Genomic DNA, 22168 nt, shown 5'->3' with positions numbered 1-22168 from the left:
TCAGCTACTCGGAACAAGTTCCAAGAAGCACGGGCTATGGAGAGCACGTAGCTTCGTAGCTTACCTGGCACAGGAGCGGGGCAAGTAGCACGGGCTATGGTGAGCCCGTAGTGGACTTACCTGGCACAGGAGCGGGGCATGTAGCACGGGCTATGGTGAGCCCGTAGTGGACTTACCTGGCACAGGAGCGGGGCATGTAGCACGGGCTATGGTGAGCCCGTAGTGGACTTACCTGGCACAGGAGCGGGGCATGTAGCACGGGCTATGGTGAGCCCGTAGTGGACTTACCTGGCACAGGAGCGGTGCTGTGTCTGGATTAAGGACTTGCCCGAAACCCTATGCGTACATAGGCTGCACAAGAATGTAGCAAGTCTTGTATATATATAAATAAATAAAATAAATAAAAAAATATTTGTATTTTAGGTAATTTATGCCCCCCGCACCAGGCTACATTCGTTCCATTCAGCGGCCGACCCCAAACACGCACTCATCAATTTTAATGTCATGTTAATTCAAAATAGGACTTTTCTCAAATATAAATTAATATTATTATATATAAGCATTTTTGTGTATAGTTATGGAAAAGGCTCGATGTTCAGGTTCTATTGACAATTTTAGGCATTTCAACCTGTCCTCAGGCCAGGCTCGTTAAAGCTGCAGCCCCAAAAGCTCCCCCCCCCCCACAAAGAAGCATTCATCATTTTTAACGTACTGTGTATTACAAATAGGTTTCCTCTCATATATAAAATCCCTAACGATTCACGGTAACAGGAACAACAATATCTTATTCGAAAAAAGACAGAAAGCGTAAGTTGTGTAAAATGTCGATACGAGCTTTACTTCACGTTTCCATTTCCTAAGTATAGATAATAGCACTATTATACCTCCAATCATTCGTGAAACTATTGACTAACTTCACCATGTTCGGTTTAGAATTGTTGGGCTTAAGGCCTTTCAACCACAGGAGTGGAGAGATAAGAATTTTGCACCAAGATTGTAACCTTTTGTTGAATTGTCTGAATGTCTATTGCAAATTATCTATATACCTAGTCATAAAAAGTATTTGTGTGTACGTCCGGTAACATACTACATGTGTAAAGGAAGAAATGTTTATGTTTATCACTCAGAATGTTCGGTAATGTTTATTGTTTGTGATGTGTCTATATATGTACGAACACATTGTACTGATCAGGGTGAGAATAGCTTGAGCTACCTCATCCCTCTGTGTGTATTTTACGTCAATAAATTTATTTCAATTACAAGAGGATTATCAAGGCCACCACACGAGCATAGCCTTACTGACCAACCAGCAGGCATACTAATTTAGTCTTAAACAGGACTAAAGTAAACGCAGCGTATAATGCACCAAAAAACCTGGGTACCCGTCCAGTAAAAAAGTTGATCAGGGAAAATACCGAAGGCGGCTAAAAATGTCAATTTTTGAGTTCACACTTTTCTGAGGATGATAATACAAATTTCTTAGATAATTTATGTTTATCAGGTCGCAGAAATACATAATTGTTAATGCATATGCATTACCTGGAACGTTATGATATATATATTATACAGTAATTTTTCAGTAGTAACTTTGGGAATTTATATTTTAAAACTCTGTCAAAAACAGATCAACCACTTTATTGTTTATCAAATATTTGAAAAGCAATGTCCTGTCTGTGCTTTTCTCAGTGTCTTAACAGCTCCTCCAATTGAACTTGGGAGTAAAACGACGGCTTCACTTCTTGGAGGGTTTGCGTTCGATCCCCTCTCTCCCTATCCCTTTCCTGGTCCAACTGAGTGGTTGGGCACTGTTTCTTCACTCCATCATCATAATATTACTCCTTGTCCACAGTCCATGTGTTATGTAGTCATATTGGCTTAATGCTTTCTCTTGTTAATTACCTTACCTGATTGGCTAATTATTGTACCATAATTTGGTACAATAATCTGTTTTGGGATATTTCTGAGATGTTAAAACAGATAAATATTAATTACAGATTACAGAAACAAGTTGCTTTAAGTAACTGAAAATCCTTTTAGATATCCCTCTGACGTTTAATATTATAAAACAACAACTTTTGAACAATTGCCGAATACGAGAATTTCCCCCCTGGCAAATCTTGGATTGTTTACAAAGATGTTGATATTGGTTTAAATAGTTTGTTTACACAGGGGGCAGAGCGGGGAGAGCGCTAGGCATCTCCTGAGGCAGGCGGCGTGGTAGAGGTGGCGACACGGGGTGACGCGCCCTTGGCGAACCTCCTCCAGGCACACAGGACACGTCGAGTTGTGAGCTATCTCCTGAAAAAAGGGACGAGAAAGTGTGTGTTAGTGTGAGGAAAGGGAGAGAGAGTGAGGAAATGAAGTGTATGAGAGAGTAAGAAATAATAATGTGCAAGTGATTCAATTCAATTTCTTTCTTTATTATGTGCGAGTAAGAAAAGATGATGTGTGAGGAAATATAAGAGATAAAGACGGACAGGCATTGAGAAAACAGATAAATTATATTATAATTATTCACATATCAGCATTATTTTGCCATTATTTGAAAGAAAATACAACTCAAGTAAATGAGAGAGAGAGAGAGAGAGAGAGAGAGAGAGAGAGAGAGAGAGAGAGAGAGAGAGAGAGAGAGAGAGAGAGAGAGAGAGAGAGAGAGAGAGAGAGAGAGAGAGAGAGTAATACTTCAGCAGTAGCCCTCCTGCACTTGGAGGTAACGACGCCATCCCTAGCCTCATGAGCTAAGTACTCCGCCCTTAGGAGCAGCCCCGGCACCAGTAGGTTGGTGTAGACAGCCACTAAAACCAGCCCGGGGCAGGATACGGTCAGGGGCGCCGCCACACACACCGACGCCGCCACAGGGACTCCCCGGAGGAGCATGGGAACCCAGAATTCCTCTTCCTCCTCCAGGAACTCCATTTCAAGAGTACGAATCCACATCACAATACGTTCGTTGCCTGAAGGAGACGGTGAGATGTTTGATAGGTTTTGATTTGTTTTAAACAATAGAACGATAACTTAAATTATGAATTAACGTACATACATATACATACATGTTATGTACTAGACGTGGTATCCCTAGATTGTTTCAAGGGTAGGTTAGACATATATGTTAATAAGTTTGGTTGATATAAATAGGAACTTCCACGTATGGGGCAATATAGGCCTACTGCAGATTCCTTTATTCTCATGTTTTTCTTATACATACATACATACTAAGTATATATACATTATCAGTACACTGTTTTCCACAATCAGCCCAGAAGAAAAACGATGAATAATTACGACATAAACATTATATACATTAGAGAAGAAAAATATCACTCATTCATTAAATCATTCAAGCTACGATGAATATTCGACCACCACCACACTTTAATAAATCGAACATCTTCTTGCTCAACCCGTCCTCACACTAGGCTGTTTCGCCCCTAAATCAACAACAACACTAGGCTGTTTAAAGCAGCGGCCGTCCTCCCTAGATGCATTCATCAATTTTAACATACTGTGTATTAAAAATTGGTTTGTTCTCATATATAAATTAATATTATTATTCGTAAAAATTTTATGTATAGTTAGACTAAGGTTAGGTTAGGTGTTTAGGTTCTGTTGGTGATTATTTGTATTTGCAACCCGTCCTCGAAGTCCATTACATCCAGCGGTCGGCCCCACAGAGGCATTCATAAATTTTAACATGCAATTCATTCAAAATGGGAATTTTCTCTAATATAAATTTATATTACAATATATTAGCATATTGTGCACTTTTGCAGCCCGTCCTCCAAACAAAGACCCAAAAATGATTCCATGCACCCGAAAAACCCCTGTTTATGAATGAAAAAACGGTTTACACACGACTCACAACTGCTCAGGTTCGAACACTTCCGGAACAAATGCTTCACTGACGAATTTTGTTCGAACCACAACGTTATAAATGCTTCACCCACGTACGACAAATACAATTAATCACCAACAGAACCTAAACACCTAACCTATGCATATATATATGCACAACATGCTAATATATTATAATATTAATTTATATTTAAGAAAATTCTCGTTTTGAATGAACAGCATATAAAAGTTTATGAATGCGTCTGCGGGGTCGACCGGTGGATGTAATGGACTCAACCTGTCCTCGACTCAAGTCCATTACATCCAGCGGCCGACCCCACAGACGCATTCGTAAATTTTTACATGCTGAGGTGGATAAGAGCATGAGGTGAACGGAAACGCGACATGCTATTCATTCAAAAAGGGAATTTTCTCAAATATAAATTAATTTTATAATATATTAGCATATTGTGTATATATAGACATAGGTTAGGTGTTTAGGTTCTGTTGGCGATTATTTGTATTTGTAGTACGTGGGTGAAGCATTTACAGCGTTGTGGTTCGAACATAATTCGTCAGTAGAGCACTTGTTCCGGAAGTGTTCGAACGAAATCAGTTGTGAGTCGTGTGTAAACCGTTTTTCATTCACAAACAGGGGGTTTGGTGGGTGCATGGAATCACTTTTGGGTCTTTGTTTGGAGGACGGGCTGAATGGACTTGAGTCGAGGACGGGTTGATTTATGAGGACGGGCTGAAATATCACGTTACAGTAACAAAACACCTGGGTCATGTTTTATAGTTTAAAGGTTCGTCGTCTACCAGAATCACTTAGGACGCGATCTACATTTAACATTGGCATGAAAGTAAACTTTAATCACAAACGGAATACAGGATAAAGGTAACCTCAGCGTAAGATAAATGCGTATGATCATTCACCCAAAGTAAAACAATTTTAGGGAGCTCTTAATTCGTTGTAACAAAAATATAAATGTTTTATTTAGACGTGCAGTGCACTTCAAATTGTAGTTTGAGTGGGAAAGAATTTTTTTTTTTTGCTACGTTCATCAAGCACCTGTGAGCTTTTCCACCGCCGCTCACAGTACAGGTATATGGGGTGCATAATAAATTCACTAAAATAAACTTGGTTTGGTGTTGAACTTAAGGCATTAAGGGGTCTCGTAGCCTGGTGGATAGCGCGCAGGACTCGTAATTCTGTGGCACGGGTTCGATTCCCGCACGAGGCAGAAACAAATGGGCAAAGTTTCTTTCACCCTGAATGCCCCTGTTACCTAGCAGTAAATAGGTACCTGGGAGTTAGTCAGCTGTCACGGGCTGCTTCCTGGGGGTGGAGGCCTGGTCGAGGACCGGGCCGCGGGGACACTAAAAAGCCCCGAAATCATCTCAAGATAACCTCAAGATACAACCGCAATAGGGTTATTAAGGTCGTCACAATAGTTTAGTGACCAACTTGGAAGTATATTTTTGGGCGGAACATAATTCAGGACTAAAATAACCTCTCAGTGTATATGCACCGAGAAGCGGAGTACGCATCAAACCAGTGTACATATTTTCCGATCTGTAACTTCTTTAAACAAAAAATAAAGTACCCAGTATATATATACGTTCACCGGAACTTACACTTGCACAGGTAACAAACCTGTCCACTTGCGCTGGGTGACGACGAAGTAGAGGAAGGTGGTGACGATGTACACCAGGTCAGCCTCGACGTGGTTGAACTGAAGGGTGAACATGACGAGGACGAAGGACATGGCGACGCCCTTGCCCAGCCTGACGACCATATACCAGGCTGTGAGCCGGATCAGGTCCCGGACCTCTGTAGCGTGCAGGGCTCCTGACCAACGGCGAGTCTTTCGTAACACACAAACGTTAATGACTACAAATGATTATGATTGTATATTTATATATTTAATGTGCATTTTGGTCAAATATAACTTATTTATTTAATGTTAGGCTTCAGGCCTATCATTCTCTGGACACTGGCGGGTTATTAAGGACACCACATGTACTTACTGACCAACCAACAAGTGTATTTTAGTCCTGTACAGTGTCCAGGACTAAAGTAAACTCTCAGTCTATAAACTCCGAGAAGTGGGTTACACCTGTGTGTATGTCCCCTGCGTAATTATATATTAGATACTCATTTGATTATATATATATATATATATATATATATATATATATATATATATATATATATATATATATATATATATATATATATATATACATATATATATATATATATATATGTGTGTGTGTGTGTGTACAAATCCACAAGGGCCGTGATGAAGGTTCGAACCTATGTACGAGAGGATCCCAGACGAGCCTTAATCGACTGAGCTACATAATCGTAGCTCAGTCGATTAAGGCGTCTGGGATCCTCTCGGACGTAAGTTCGAACCCCTCATCACGGCCCTTGTGGATTTGTTCATTTGATGCATGCGCTATTGTGATTTCTGTGTGTAGTGTGTGTGTGTAAATCACGAAAATTAACACGTGATGAAAAATGTGAGTGTCATATCAGAGAGGAAGAATTGAAACAGGAATTTCCTTAAGTACTTTCGTATTTAAATAATACATCTTCAGAAGGAAATGAAGATGTATCATTAAAATACGAAAGTACTTAAGGAAATTCCTGTTTCAATTCTTCCTATGTGATCTGACAAAAAAAAAAAAAAAATATATATATATATATATATATATATATATATATATATATATATATATATATATATATATATATATATATATTGTGACGATAATCTCCTTCAAGAGATTGAGCCTGCTCTTCCCTCCACAATTACGTCGTTGTGGTTATATAAAACTACTATGGAAGAAATGTCCAACAACGACAACAACACCAGCAAGGTTTGCCAGAGCGCAAAACGTTGCAGCCAGAGACACCTGTTCAGACTCAAACCGCCAAACTACCTGTTGATCGCTACCGGCTCCGCTGATTGGTCGCCGGTCTGGCTGCACCTGCACTCCACCCCCCATACTACTTGATGTCTGGGGTCGCCACGACCTCAGACCTCAGAATATTCTGTGCTTTCGTGGTTACCACTCCTCCCGGCTAGACATTAGCGTGTACTGAGAGAGGTGGTAGCTTTAAGCCAATATTCCAGCACCTTCCCTTTATTTTGTGTTGCACTTCTTGTTATTTTATCTTAACGTAACTTTTCATTGTGTCATTTAATTATTCTTACTATTTTGATTGATTTTATTATAAGAATTTGTTTGTCCATTTTTTCATGTATTGATTTATTTAACGTAATTAAAATTTCATTGTTAAAATTTACTTGTGTTTTGTGTGTCTTCTCCTTACCTTACCACAGACGAAGTTCCAGTTTTTCTATTTTTTTTATAACTATGTGACGAGGCCATACCCCTAGCCTTAAACAGCCGAACACCAACGCGTTACCGTCACAATATATATACACATATACTGAATTTTAAATTTATTGATACTGAATTTTAGGAGTAAACATGACTTTTTTGTAACATTTCATAGACGTTTTCTTGATAACTATACTAATACGTCACTCAGACTAGGCTACAATGTTCATATATTATCTGTTCAATATTAGCTGAAATATTAATTTATATAGAAGTATATGGTGATTTATATAGAAGTATATTATACAGATGCTAACGAAAAGGGCTTTGTGGAGGTAGTGAAGGACGGTGTAGAACAGGAGGAAGTAGAGAGCCGTCAAGTGGGCGAGGGGCGTCACCAGCTGCTGCAAGAGCAGGAAGAACACCACCTGCAAGAGGAAGCAGTACACCGTCAGACGGGGCGTAGGGATTGCCAAAATGCGTATTTCTGGTGATAGCGTTGAAGGGAACAGTTATCTGGTTGTAATGTATCGCACATCTTGTATGGATGTTTATTCCTGAGGGAGAGATTTGTATGGGAGAATGCAATTTTTGTATTTCGTACAATACATACAGTTCACCCATATCTCTTCCGTGTTGCAGTTTGGATGTATGGCATTAAGTAAAATTACTGTTATATTATTACTGTAAACAAACTGAAAACATTTATCTCAGACTGTCAATATATTAAACAAATTTCAAATCTTTACTGGTGAGAGAGAAGTGGGGGTGAGGGAGTGGATGGGTGGGGTAGAGGTGGGGAGTGGGGGGAGGGGGAAGGGTAAGAGAAGGGTAAACGGGGTTCAGCGGGGTGACTTGGAATATCCAATGAGCTTCCTCAAAATCAAAACCCAGGCCGGGTTTGTGATGTTGTAGCCTCAAATACTCTTTCATCTCCTCTATTTCTCCTCTTCTTCTGCGCTGACGGAACACTCGCCTGGTTACTGGTTATCCTGAAGCCGTCGAAGGTGAGATAGACGCGGTGCAGGAGTCGAAGAACGCAGTAGAGGATGATGAAGGGTAACGCCAGGGCATTCAGCAGGCAGTAGAGGAACTGCCTAAAGGTATTTTGCATCCAGTGGGCAGCCCATGACACCACATATCCCAAGGACGCCGCCAGCCCGGTGTGTAGGGCAGACCTGTACAAAGGAAGATACAAATGTGCAGAGGTACACAAGTATTTCTTATTTCTTACTTTCGTTAGGTTAGGTTAGGCTTGGTGTGTTTAGAGGGTAGCGACGATGTAGGGTGGCACATATTTTTCTCAGGTCTTAGACCCTGCTCGCAGGAGGGAACCCTAGCTGTGTTCGTTGCGTCACTTGTGTAGTGAAATGGAAATTAATTTCCCGTTACCGGAGACAGCTAGGAGACCTGTAAAGCTTATCGAGATCCTTTGCTACAAGACCAATGACTTACCTTCCCCAGGATGCAACCCACAACAGTCGTATTACTCTAGGGTACCTAATTACTACGAGGTGAATATGCTTATCTGGTATAAAGATGCCCACACGCCTCGCCTTGCCCAGGCATCGAACCCAATAGCGAATGGGTTGCGAGTCAACTGCGCCACCTCTGGTAGCGCTTCATACAGAAACACTAACCAGAGGTGTTCTTTAAACCAACCTGAACAACATACAATGATTTGATTCATCCCACCTTAAAAAATGTAAAATGAACCGGAGTACTTAAGTTGGAAATAAAAGGAACATTAAATTTATATTATATTCTCATGAAGGCCCAGCTCTCTCTTCTTTCCTACGTTGGTAGTAATATCCCTTCTCTCCCCCACTTCTCCTCTCCTTCGTTGGTAGTAATACCCCTTCTCTCACTCCTCTCCTACGTTGGTAGTAATTCCTTGTCTCTCACTAGCTTCTCTTCTATGTTGGCAGTAATTCCTCTTCTCTTACCCACTTTTCTCCAACGATGATAGTAATTCCTCTTTCTCTGGGCCCTTTGCGTCGTTCTTACAGCACATTCCAATTGTTATTCCATGTGCGTTTTATTCATTTTGGTATATACATTCCGTTTTAAGCCCTTTTCTGTCCATTACCACTGCTTACAAATAAATGCAGCGGTGTAGCCTAGCCGGAACCGTCAAAGCCTAGGCTACCCACCTAACCTATTGAAGTAAATATAATTATTAGGACCATGAAGCGTCAATATTGTGGTGTGCTTAATTTCCCTAAACCATAGCATTATTTACGCCGGGCTCGATCGAGTAAAAAAAAATAGTGTGTTCAGTTAGAGAGAATTACGTAAGTGGTTTTGAAGTGATAACCTTTAGGGAGCCTCCTCTCTGAGGACAAGTTGCCAGCTACACTGTGCTGATCACAGTTTACATGTACATGTGGTTTAGCTCAGTCGCAGCCTATACACTGTGCTGGTCTTTGTAAATGTGTACCTGTAGTTTATCTCAGTTCCAGCCTACACTACCCTGCTAACTTCCAGAGTGGTATACCTGTTTTTATGTATACCATACTAGATTATGCTAAGTGATGATGTCAACCAGTATACCAGTCAACTGGAGTATGCTTAGTGATGTATTCCTCAGGATCAATGTGGGGACCTTATATAACCCGCTGACTTCTTGTCCCCACTGAGGCCACTCGAGTTTTTGTCTCTCAGGTAAATTCAGGTAAACTGCATACTGTAAGGTGGTTTCACGGAGTTGCAAAAAGAGGCACGTACCTCAGAGAGGCACCGTAACAACGAAGGAGGAAGTAATGGCACACGAGATGCACCCATGTGTGTATATAGCTGCCTCAGATTTACGTATATACTTTGGGTTATCAATCGCGGGTGTTCATTAAGGCCACCACCAATGCCTACTGATCAACCAGCGTGGATTACATGTCACCAACACTAATCAAACATGGAAGCTATGGGTGAATTGGGGGCATAAATATTTTGAGCCAGTGACCTCAAATAGTGCAGCGCCCCATGGACCTCCATCTACAGAGCAGCGGTTGCTCAAACAAATAGAGATGCTTTCGCCGTTCGATGAATCTATCACCAAGCAAAACCCTTTAACAGCTTCAGGAAGATCAGGGTCATTGGAGAGGAACTCACCGCGTGAATAATAGAGCCACCACCGCCCTTGGGAGCCAGAGGAGGGAGCCCTCGGGTAGCTGGGAGTGGAGAGCCATGGGTAGGATGACGCCGCCGTAGAGGACGGCTGCTGCAATCACCAAGATGGGTCGCGTCCTCAGCACGTAGAGGAAGTAGGGCGCCAGGACCAGCAGGAGGAGCCAGGAGTAGCCAGGCAGACCGTCGTTCCCACGCCCACCTGATGGCCCAACACTATGTTTACACCAGTACAACTGTTGCACCTCACCCCCTGTTATATTCACACCTGCCGGGACATGTTTATCCCCTGGTTACTCTGTACCATAGGTATATAGACCAGGGGTGTCAAACATCGTCCGCCGACCTTCTGTATGCGGTCCGCAACGCACTCCCTACTTCAACAGCACCTTGAGCGCCTAGTTTAAACTAAAAGTACAGCATATATATTGGCAAATCAATTTGTTTTCATCTGCTGTGTCCATTTAGATGGTATCAGTTGTTTACGAGTCTAATTAGAACACGCGACAGCTCTGAACTGTGATGTGTTTTTCCTTGGGCTGCTGCTACTAGTAACGCTAGTTCGAGGCGTTTGTAGCATTATAACTGTTAGAAACAGTATTTTGTTATTTACTTTAAACATATAATCATGTTAACAAAGAAACGAAAAATTAATGAAGAGCATCAAGCAGTACGGGAAAAGCTTGTAGTTTCTTACTGAAATGAAAAGAAAATCATGTTTGATGCGCAACGCGATGCTGCCGCCAGAAAATGTAATGATCGTAGGCATTGTGAAGCTAATTATGCCATATAACTCGTAAATATGATAAATTTACAAGTGGCATTACAAAAAGGTAAAATTAGTGAGTTAGAACAATCAATATCCATAATATACAGTTTTCATGGTCAATCACAATGGTGTTTGGTAGAAGGTCGGGGAGCTGTACTGAACCACTTCAATAAGCTGTATGGTGAAATATAGAAGTTTTTGGAACAAAGGGATGACTGTGAAATCCTGAAATGAATTCGAGGTCAAGCTTTCATGGTGGATATCTTAGAAAAAAATATCTGAACGAAAAAATGTAAGGATGCAATAAACTGGTGAAAGAGTTTTACACCAGTATTCGTGTCTACGATATGAAACTACCTTTTTGGTAGGTAACTCACAGAGTTACTCACACACAACTCACCTTACACTCATTCCAACCTTGAAGTATCTGCATGACATACCCGAGTCATGCTGATACCCACACACAAACATACTGCAGCAAGATTTCTACTTTAAGGGATGAGTTTCACAAAAGATTTACGGAATTGATAAAATTTTTCAATTTTACGGAACCCTTCTTTATTAGTTTTATTGAAATACTAGGATTTCTCCAGTTGGAAATAATAGAGATACAATGGTATGTATCCGTTAAGGAAACGTTTTCGAGTGTTGATGTTTGAAAATTGTATTAATATATGGGACCAAATTATCCCAAAATGAAGTTTTTTGTTTCAAAGATTATGTCCATGTTTGGAAACACATGTCTGAACAGCTCTGTTTCTGAAGCGAATGCTAACAAATCTCGACTTCGTTCGCAACTTACTGATGCACACCTTAACTCTACACTCAAGGATGCTGTATCTCAGTCATTTGCTCCAGACTATGGTGCAATGTGCCAGACCAAGAGATGCCAATTGTCAGGAAGCAGAAATACCTGGCAATAAGGTACATATTATTATTATTATATTTACTGTACTTTACTGTATTTTACTAGTGTTCCACTCTTGCCCCTGGAGGGGGAAGGTATTCCTAGTGGTGGTCCGCATTACGTAGAATCATGAAATCTGGACCGTCATTACAAATAAGCTTAACACCCCCCTGCACTAGCCTATCCCTGAGCTGTGTCCACACCCCTAATGCTTCACACTTACAGAATAGCAAACCTCCCATGTTGTTTGATCTTAATTAGCGCGTCACACACAACCCCCTCAATTACTGTTCCATTGGCAACTCAAGTGCTCAAACTGGCCAGCAGCCCCCGTGCTGCGAGAGCCTAGCCTAGCCTCGCTCTCGCGCGTTATTCACTAACTCAACACAACACCAGGATAGTGCAAGCCTGGAACACATGGCGCAACACACAAAACATATGCTGGTAGGCACTGTCCCAGCATACACAACGGTTACTATTTTTTATGCTGCTACAATGTTGTAGCAATGTAATAAAGGTGTTGCAGTATTGTGTGTTTTGCTGGTTGCTACACTGATGATAGGTTCATCTCTGTGTGTGTGTACTCACCTAGTTGTGTTTGCGGGGGCTGAGCTCTGGCTCTTTGGTCCCGCCTCTCAACTGTCAATCAACTGATGTACAGATTCCTGAGCCTACTGGGCTTTGTCATATCTACACTTGAAGCTGTGTATGGAGTCAGCCTCCGCCACATCACTTCCTAATGCATTCCATTTGTCTACTACTCTGACACTGAAAAAATTATTTCTAATGTCTCTATGGCTTATCTGGGCACTTAATTTCCACCAGTGTCCCCTAGTGCGTGTGCCCCTGGTGTTAAAAGTCTGTCTTTATCTACCCTATCAATTCCTCTGAGAATCTTGTATGTGGTGATCATGTCCCCCCTAACTCTTCTGTCTCCCAGTGACGTGAGGTTTAATTCCCGTAGTCTCTCCTCGTAGCTCATACCACTCAGTTCGAGTACTAGTCTGGTGGCAAACCTTTGAACCTTTTCCAGTTTAGTCTTATGCTTGACTAGATATGGACTCCATGCTGGGGCTGCATACTCCAGGATTGGTCTGACATATGTGGTATACAAAGTTCTGAATGATCCCTTACACAAGTTTCTAACGGCCGTTCTTATGTTAGCCAACCTGGCATATGCTGCTGATGTTATCCTCTTGATATAGGCTTCAGGGGACAGGTGTGTACTCACCTAGTTGTGCTTGCGGGGGTTGAGCTCTGGCTCTTTGGTCCTGTCTCAGTGTGTGTGTGTGTGTGTACTCACCTATATGTGCTTGCAGGATCGAGCATTGACTCTTGGATCCCGCCTTTCTAGCTATCGGTTGTTTACAGCAATGACTCCTGTCCCATTTCCCTATCATACCTAGTTTTAAAAGTATGAATAGTATTTGCTTCCACAACCTGTTCCCCAAGTGCATTCCATTTTTCTACTACTCTCACGCTAAAAGAAAACTTCCTAACATCTCTGTGACTCATCTGAGTTTCCAGTTTCCACCCATGTCCCCTCGTTCTGTTATTATTACGTGTGAACATTTCATCTATTTCCACTTTGTCAATTCCCCTGAGTATTTTATATGTCCCTATCATATCTCCTCTCTCCCTTCTTTTCTCTAGTGTCGTAAGGTTCAGTTCCTTACTGAACCTTACCTTCCTAAGTAAGGTGTGTGTGTGTGTGTGTGTGTGTGTGTGTGTGTGTGTGTGTGTGTGTGTGTGTGTGTGTGTGTGTGTGTGTGTGTGTGTGTGTGTGTGTGTGTGTGTGTATGTGTGTGTGGAGAATCAAACTGACGCAAGAAATCTAGACATGGAAGCCAGATGCGTTGTTCGTGCCTCAAACCATAACAGTTGTGTTTGCTCTGCATTTTAACCCACAATGAAGGAGGGATTTATAAACAAAGCTGTGTCACTAACTAGTGCATTACCTGCACTTAGAGAGGGCTGTATACTCAGAGTAGACCCTAACTCTAACACTTAACCAGCAATGAGATGCACTCACTCGGTTGTGCTTGCGAGGGTTGACCTTCACTTGGGTTGATCGGTGCAATGATAGCCTTGCTTCTTGCAGGTCGGTGTTCGATCCCCGATGGTCCAAGAAGTTGGCCACCAATCCTTCCTTCCGTCCTATTCCAGCTACGGGTCCTCATATCCGTTCCAAGCGTCATATAGCCATAGTGGCTTAGTGCTTTCTACTGACTACTACCTTACTACCTTACCTTCAGCTCTTTAATCCCGCTTCCCGGCTTTCATCGACTCTAATACTTGTTTCCGAAGCGTTTGAATCTTGTCATAAATACTTTTGAACCCGTGTATGTCCTACGAAGTCTGCCCTCACCTCCCCACTCTCTGGTTCACTAACATGGCAACGATGTTCCTCCGAATGTAATTCCCATTCGTCAGGGACAGTAAGCCTGCAGCAGCTAAGCTTATCTAGGTCCCCCCCCCCCTGGGCCAACTACTGATCTTCTCCAGGATGAAACTCACAGCAACACATATCTAACTCCTAGGTAACTATTTACTGCTAGGTGAGCACCGACATCAGGTGAAAAGAAACGTGACCAATCAAATAACACGATTGTTGCCCGAGGACTGAACCCGGGTCCATCGACTGTAAGTCGAGGACGTAGACCACCATGTTGACCAAACCATACTAGAAAGTGAAGGGACGACGACGTTTCGGTCCGTCCTGGACCATTCTCAAGTCGATTCTCAAAAATCGACTTGAGAATGGACCAGGACGGACCGAAACGTCGTCGTCCCTTCACTTTTTAGTGTGTGGTTTGGTCAACATATTTCAGCCACGTTATTGTGGCTCCTCGTCTGCATATAGATCACCATGTTAATCCAGTACTTAGTATCCACATGTTTTCCCCTCGTTCGAGTCCCGCCCGTGTCAATTAACCTACCCTCGCTTCAGTATTCAAAGAACACAAGGATAAAGGAAGCTGTAGAATGGCACAGTGGTAACACACTCGACCTAGAGCTTCCCCGATTTGGCCTAGGTTCGTATTCTAACCGGGAAGGATTGACTACGCCCCCTGTTTATCAAGCAATGATTGAGTAGCTGGTTGTTAAACGATTGGCGGGACGTATTCCAGGGAAAACTAGTGGGTATGGCTCGATATGGGATGGGAAAGCTCTCAGCCTGTTAACAGGAATCAGCAGTCGTCTGTTCATCTTGTGTAAAGCAAAACAAAAACCTCTGTCCCGGGCGATGTTGTTGTTGTTATAGATTCAGCTACTCGGAACAAGTTCTAAGTAGCACGGGCTATGGTGAGCCCGTAACTTACCTGGCACAGGACCGGTGCTGTGGTCCCGGGCGAGGCAGCTCATGTTTTTAACCGACCGCTCTCACTTGTGCATTCACCTAACCTGTCCACGATGGTCGTCGCCCCTATATCAACACAACACCTAACCTGTCACTCCCACTCTCTTTAGCATCTTTCCTGTAGGCTCAGTGTACAAGAGCAACGCCAATTCAACGCCGAATCAGCGTTGATTCAACGTTCAGCTCACGTTTATGAAGTTAAGTCAACGTCGAGCCAACGACACATTTGGCCAGTGTGCCCACTGGGGCGGAATTCCCAAAATAGTTTTGCATATACCGAGGAACCGTCAATCATTTTAAACATACCTATATAAATATATATATTTATTAATAAACATTTATTGATTTTTGCTATTTTTTGTTTGTTGTATATTTTTTGCGGAACTTCCGAGGAAGGTTCAGTACGGAACCCCTGTTGTTGAACACTATCGTAGCCTGTGCCTGAAACTTGCAGTGAGTTTGTTTCAGTGGTGTAACTATGTAGCCTACTCCACAGATTTGCATCCATATTTCCGAACCAATGTTTACCTATTTGTTTTATATTAGTATATTTTGGTAGCAGTCTTTCTTGTAAACATATGCTGTTGAATATGACCGTAAACATATGTTGTTGAATATATTGAATATAAATATTACCACCGACAGTGAAGAAAAACATAAGAAATATTGAGAAGATTCGTGTTAGAACTATTTGTTTTATATATATAAACATCTTTATTTGAATCAATTGCTTCGTGTTCTATAATGGAAAAATATATTTAGTATTATTTTGGTTCATTTGATCTGTTCCTATAACTCATGCCTCTCAGCTCTTCAACTAGTCTGGTGGAATATCCAGTTCCGTGTTGTGGTTGGGTCCAAGACTTGAGCAGCAGCACTAAGGGATAAGGGATACACGTGCAGAAGAGGCACTAACCCGCCCTTATTCCAGCCATGGATGAGAGCCCGGGCAAGACGAAGCAACAGGCGGGAGATGGAGAAATAGTTGGTGACGGCGGGAACGAGCAGACAGCTGTAAAGCAGCACCCCGGCCAACACCCGCCCTACGCCCCACTCCGGCACCAACAGCGGCGCCAGCAGCACCAGAGACAGCAGACAACCTGCCGGGAAGACATCAGAGCATAAGAAGGCACCCCTGTTCCCACCCGCCCATGCCCTCTCACTAGCAGCAGCGCCAGTATCACTACAGACAACAAAAACCTTATTCAACCCAGCCAGAACTGTAGCAATGTTTACAAACTTTGCAGGAATAACGTATCTAACCCGGGCCTCACCTGCAGTGCCGTGTCTGACCTCTTGCTGGAATACAACGGCTCGCCAGCGGCCCGGGTTACGGTATGGGGAAGGCAGCGGCATCTCTCTTTACGCCCATACCTGCCCACGCCCGCCGCCCACGCCCTTCGTGCCACCGATCTGAGAAAAGGGGGGAGCAGATGGTCGTGCTAATCAATCATGAAGTCCATGAAGTTCATCACGTCACACTTGTGTGTGTGACGCGACAGTGGAATGTTGCTATTGAATTTATTGCTATCGGGAAGGAGCAATGATCAACTCACTAGGCAACGGGGAAAAATTGATTGATTTTGTATTTTATATTAGATATGACAGCAAGTTGGTGCTACCCATGATATGATGTTGGTCATGTATTCACTATGTATTCACCTAGTTGTGCTTGTGGGGCTCTTTCGGCCCGCCTCTCAACTATCAATCAATCAACTGCTGCTAACTACTAATTTTTTTTCCACACACATCCCCAGGAAGCAGCCCGTAACAGCTATCTAACTCCCAGGTATCTATTTACTGCTAGGTAACAGGGGCATCAGGGTGAAAGAAACTCTGCTCATTGTTCCTCGCTGGGGCCGGGAATCGAACCCGGGCCACAAGATTACGTGTCCAGCGTGCTGTCCACACAGCCACTGGAGTAACCATGTGATCACGTCAGTATATAGACAATTCTTAAACCTTCAAACTGAGCCATGCATGGCAGCTATCCTGCAAACTGAACCATGCATGGTAACCATCCTGCAAATTACCTCTGATGAATCGATATTGATCGCAAAGCACTAGTTAAAATTTTGGTTGCAAGGATAACTCTTAATAGTAGAAACATTTAGGATAACACTTAATAGTAGGAACGCTTAGGCCTACACCGTGTGTAGGCCTAAGTGTTCCTTCACGTACTTTGTGATCAACCATAGAAAGGAGAGAGACAATGTGCTTTTTAGGATTGAAAACATCAGAAAAAAATTACTGATAATAAAAAACCTACTTTCCAAAATAATAGAGAATATACTTTGAATCTGGATTTCTTATACACAAAGTTTAAAGCCTACACCCACGGACCACGGTTAATATAGCCGCTATAATAGTTACCGAGGGGTAGGGTATATTTCTCCATGTGTATATCCCGTTGATATAATTTGAAGATTTATTATTATTTTTACACAAATACAGAGCGCGTTGTATGCACATTATGCATTCATGAGTGATGTGCCAAGTACTGCATTCAAGGTCGAACGTCTACTGCATTCATTTTGAATTCGTTTTACTCGATTGTTAACGGTTGTCTGTTTATTCGTGCTGCAGTTTAAGTTTCATACATGAATCACCCAAATATATTGAGATGAAATACATAGCAAGACACCTGTGCTGAGACATTAAACCCATTCTCTAGTGCATTACAGAAATCGTTTTCTTTGGATAATCATTGACTGTTCTCTTGATCTAATCAAACTGTGTAAATGCCTTAATTCGCACTCAGAGAGACTTGTCAGCGCCTGTGTCCATATCCAGTGGGTTGTGTGGCTAAAACTACAATGCTCTAAACATTCCTGGTTCACAAAATACAAATATTACCTTCAGAGAAATGGGAAAAAACTTGGCTGGCGGTCGGCAAGGTTCAGGAGTTGCCAGTATGTAAATAAGCAAGTCCTTCACTCAGGTTCGCTGGCAAGCTGTGTGGACGATTTGACTGCAGCCATCAACAAGGTCAACACTGCTCAGAAGGTCACGACCCCCCCAGAGAACACTAAGCCTCGGGTCAGAGGCAGAGACACAGCGACAGACCTCGCCACACTCGCAATCTTCACTGCCAACATGCAGCTCTTCTCAAAGTCACTACGCACTCTTAATGCTCTTATTCCTCTCCCTCAAACTTCGTTCAAAACAAATATTACATTACTACGCCACAATTGTCACGTGTTATATTCTTAATAGTTTATAAAATCTGGAGATCCTTACGAATGTGCATATATAAACAGAAACAGAAGAGCTGCCCAGGCAGTGTATATGCTATATTTAGCATTCCAAGCTACCTAATTCCGCGGGAATTTCCCCCTGTGAGTCAGATTTTCCCACTTATTTTCGTCTATGTTGTAGTCCTCGTAAGTCTTTCCATGTTACCCTATTGTATCATTCAGCTCCAAACTTGTCATACAAAGGCAACACTTGACCATATTTACAGAGGAATATAACAAATGCTTTCATTATCTGTGCTTACTTGTGACTAGCGTCAAGTTATCTCTCTTAATCCCCGTGATTAACGTTACACACTTCCTTACTTGCCCTCTTTTTTTCCATTTACCTTTCTCTCTTCTTCTTCATCTACCTTCCTTTTATAGTGTAACTAGCTCGTCAAGACTGTAACTCGCTTAGTTAAATGAATTTTAGGGTTCAGTCCGTGAGTCTATTATATGCCCCCTGTAAACAGCCCACTTCCGCCCACAGGATAGGTATGGGGTGCATAATAAATGAACTAAACTAAACCTTTCTTTTTTCCTTTACCCCCACCCCCCTTCCAGGTCATTTCCTTTTTACCCTCCCTGTTTGATCTGTTCCTTCTTACCGTCCTTCTCTCTGTCTCGGGGGATAGGGGAAATGGGAGGGGAGGGGAAGGTGTTGGAGAACGGGAGAGGAAGGAGAGGCGAGAAGAAAGGGGGATTGGTGGAAGAAAAGAGGACTGAAGATTAGAGTAGGGAGCTGGGGGGGGGCGGGAGGTCTTTAATTCGTTACACTAATTCAGTTTCATCTTTCGGGCAAGAAGGGCGTAAGACTATAATTCCTCAAGACAAGAACGGTTTATGTGGCTTTGTATTGTATCTAATTTGGTTATAGATGAGGCTGTGTACATCTTATAGTTCTCATAGTCGGGGGCAGGAAGCTTGTATGCATAGGCTTACTGAGGTCTCCCTAGGGCAAGTACTGCTGACCTTCCCCAGGAAGTAACCCACAACTCCCAAGTACCTACTTACTGCTAGGTGAGAAGAAGCATCAGGTGAAAAAAACGTATCCAATCGTTTCTGCTCGGCCAGGGTATTAAACCTTAATATCAGGGTATTAAACCCTGGGCCTTCGATTGTGAGTTGAGGATGTAGACCACTGTGTTACAGAATCCAGTAAAAAAAATTCGTTACATCTGTCAAAAGAAAATCAGTTGTATAGATCTTTATTTTACACAAGACGACTTCTGACTCTTGTTAGCAGGCTTAGTATTCTTCCTTTCATATCCTAGTTTTCCCTGGAACACGACCCGTCAGTCGGTTTACATCCAGGTCTCCAATTACTGTTGGGTGAACAGGGGCGAAGTTACCAACAGTTATAGATTGTTTCTCACCCAATTCTACCTACCCAGAACTCGAACCCAGATCGATATCACTCGAGAAATCCTGAAAATCGTATCATTCTGTAAGGTGAAAGATTGTTAGCGGAAAACAGCAAATGTGACAGTAAGTCGCTGGTCCCACGAGCTGCTCTTCTGTTTCGGTGATAGGAGGGAGGCCAAAGGAAAGGGTCACATTTGATAGTAATTTGTAACTTATCTAACCATCAAGCAATTCAACTGTTAGGGGTAGCTTTATGCAGTGTAGTTTGTAGAATACGTACAGACCAGCCACATCTCTGCGTTGGAGAGTCTGGATGCTCTTCAACACAAAGACTCAATGTCTCCCTCGTTGGAGTCTTAATGTGCTTGCATTGGATCAGGTACATTAAGCTTGTTTCTGACTAGATGTTCGACCATGTCTAGAGGGTCATGTGATGATTCTAGCAAGAGGGAGCAAAGTTTACATGGTCCGTAAGACCGAAAGCGGCTTATATATAGTTCATTGCTCGTGTCACTCGGTGTTGTTCATGTTTTCCACAAGGATGAACTGTTAACATTTGTTTTGTTATACAAGCTCATCTAGATGCTTCAATACAGTAATGTTCACTGCCTTGCCACTGAGAGCGATAGTTTACGCAGAAAAGTATCAATTTCTGGGCCATTGTCCACAGCCTAATGTTTCTGGGAAATTTCTCTTCCAAGAGTTGCGTTTAAAGTGTATCAGGAAAGTAGACAGCACCATCTCCACCAAATTGTCTTTCTTTCTTGTGCCATTTAGTGCATTCTGTGAATCGTCCTAAATTCCTTGGAGCCGAGTCATCAAGGAAAGTTTCGACGTTTCCCACTATGTCAGCTTTGGCAGGTGTTACGTAGTCATGTTAGGCCTCCAATGTTTCTTCTGAACCCGCTGATGTTAGAATGTTGTTTTAGATTTAGCTACTCAGAACGAAGTGTCCATGTAGCACGGGCTATGGTGAGCCCGTAATGATGTTAGTAGAAACAACAGTCTTATATACTGCTTGACATTATTATACTAGTGATGTACGGTATTATTATTGTTATCATTATTATTTTTATCATCATTATTATTGTATAATATTATTATAACACCATTATGACATATTATAATAATATTCAGGCACAAAACCTTTTCTTTTTATTTTATTACATTCTTAGTGTCTCTTTTAGTACATTTGGCTTTCAAGTGCTTGATGAACTAACTTTGAATCACATGAAATCACCTATTATATTTAGTAGGTAATTGTAGTGCAGCTAATTCTGTGTGTGGCACTAAGCCAGTTTTAATTTTGCCCCAAGGGGGCGAGTTTATTGGGCAGCGCCATTCATCCTGTGAGTAGACACAAATTATTAGCTGGTACATTGCAATTTATATTATATATATATATATATATATATATATATATATATATATATATATATATATATATATATATATACATATACAAGAAGGTTCATTGAGTTTATGAGAGTACATAGTATTGTGTTTACATTATTGTAAAGCCATTAGTACGCACAGCGTTTCGGGCAGGTCTTTAATCTAACAGATAATATTAAGTAGGTAAATTATAGTAATTTTTATAAAATGTTAGCAGGTACATTGTAAGAAAAACTTGAGAGAGATTAGTAGGTATATTAAGGAACATTGATAGCAGTGATAGCTTGATTGCTAATTGGACAAAGATTAATAGGCACAATAAAGCATATTGATAGCACATATAAGATGACAGCAATGATCACAATGGTAAAGTTGTATGGCTTAGGTACATAAATATTGGGGGAATGGGTAGCAGTAGATTGGATGATGTTAGCAGCACTTCTACTCACCCAGTTTGTATATAGGTTGCTTTCTTGTGTGTCAGCACGCAAAACACCGCTCCTGTGCCAGGTAAGTCCACTACGGGCTCACCATAGCCCGTGCTACTTGTTCTGCTCCTGTGCCAGGTAAGTTACGGGCTCACCATAGCCCGTGCTACTTGGAACTTGTTCTGAGTAGCTGAATCTATAACAACAACAACATGTGTTGGCAGCACAACTGTCCTGCCAACAACGCCAGACAGTTTGTTTTCTAGTAGTGCTGGTGATGTATCTCCATGACCTTAGTTCAAAGGTTCAAAGGGTTAAGAACTCTTCCATTAACTATACAGTATTCCAGAGTATTACTGCATTATGATACCTTGATATTCATATAAATATTATTAA

The 22168-nt window shown here is 41.9% G+C and overlaps 1 protein-coding gene across 5 annotated transcripts; it reads right to left on the bottom strand.

The window, feature by feature from the left end:
* Positions 1-1475: 1475 nt before the first annotated feature.
* Positions 1476-21977, bottom strand: LOC123766862 (uncharacterized). Of its 5 annotated transcripts, XM_045756299.2 has the most exons (9): positions 18205-18638; positions 16623-16761; positions 16269-16448; positions 10297-10513; positions 8165-8366; positions 7506-7616; positions 5489-5699; positions 2683-2954; positions 1476-2298 (listed from the first exon to the last, which is right to left on the bottom strand). In XM_045756299.2, the coding sequence occupies exons 2-9, from the start codon at positions 16702-16704 to the stop codon at positions 2149-2151; spliced, it is 1425 nt and encodes a 474-aa protein (XP_045612255.2). In that variant the 5' UTR covers positions 16705-16761; positions 18205-18638; the 3' UTR covers positions 1476-2148. The 5 variants fall into 5 exon arrangements, with proteins under 5 accessions (XP_045612255.2, XP_045612253.2, XP_045612252.2 ...); XM_045756297.2 differs by lacking the exons at positions 10297-10513; positions 18205-18638 and adding an exon at positions 21794-21977 and having other exon boundaries at positions 16265-16448; XM_045756296.2 differs by lacking the exon at positions 10297-10513 and having other exon boundaries at positions 16265-16448; positions 18205-18635.
* Between the last annotated feature and the right edge of the window lie 191 nt (positions 21978-22168).

This window comes from Procambarus clarkii, chromosome 60, assembly GCF_040958095.1.
Source record: "Procambarus clarkii isolate CNS0578487 chromosome 60, FALCON_Pclarkii_2.0, whole genome shotgun sequence".
NCBI lineage: Eukaryota > Metazoa > Arthropoda > Malacostraca > Decapoda > Cambaridae > Procambarus > Procambarus clarkii.
This window is presented reverse-complemented; position numbering and strand designations above follow the sequence as displayed.

Bases quoted from the DNA above. Each gene is read 5' to 3' on its own strand.
- LOC123766862 (XM_045756299.2), bottom strand. From the start codon at position 16,704: ATGCCGCTGCCTTCCCCATACCGTAACCCGGGCCGCTGGCGAGCCGTT. The intron at 2,955-5,488 runs GTTTGTTACCTG...CGTCTCCTTCAG, and splicing joins CACCCAGCGCAAGTGGACAG to GCAACGAACGTATTGTGATG. The intron at 2,299-2,682 runs GTATTACTCTCT...CCCTTTTTTCAG, and splicing joins GCAGGAGGGCTACTGCTGAA to GAGATAGCTCACAACTCGAC.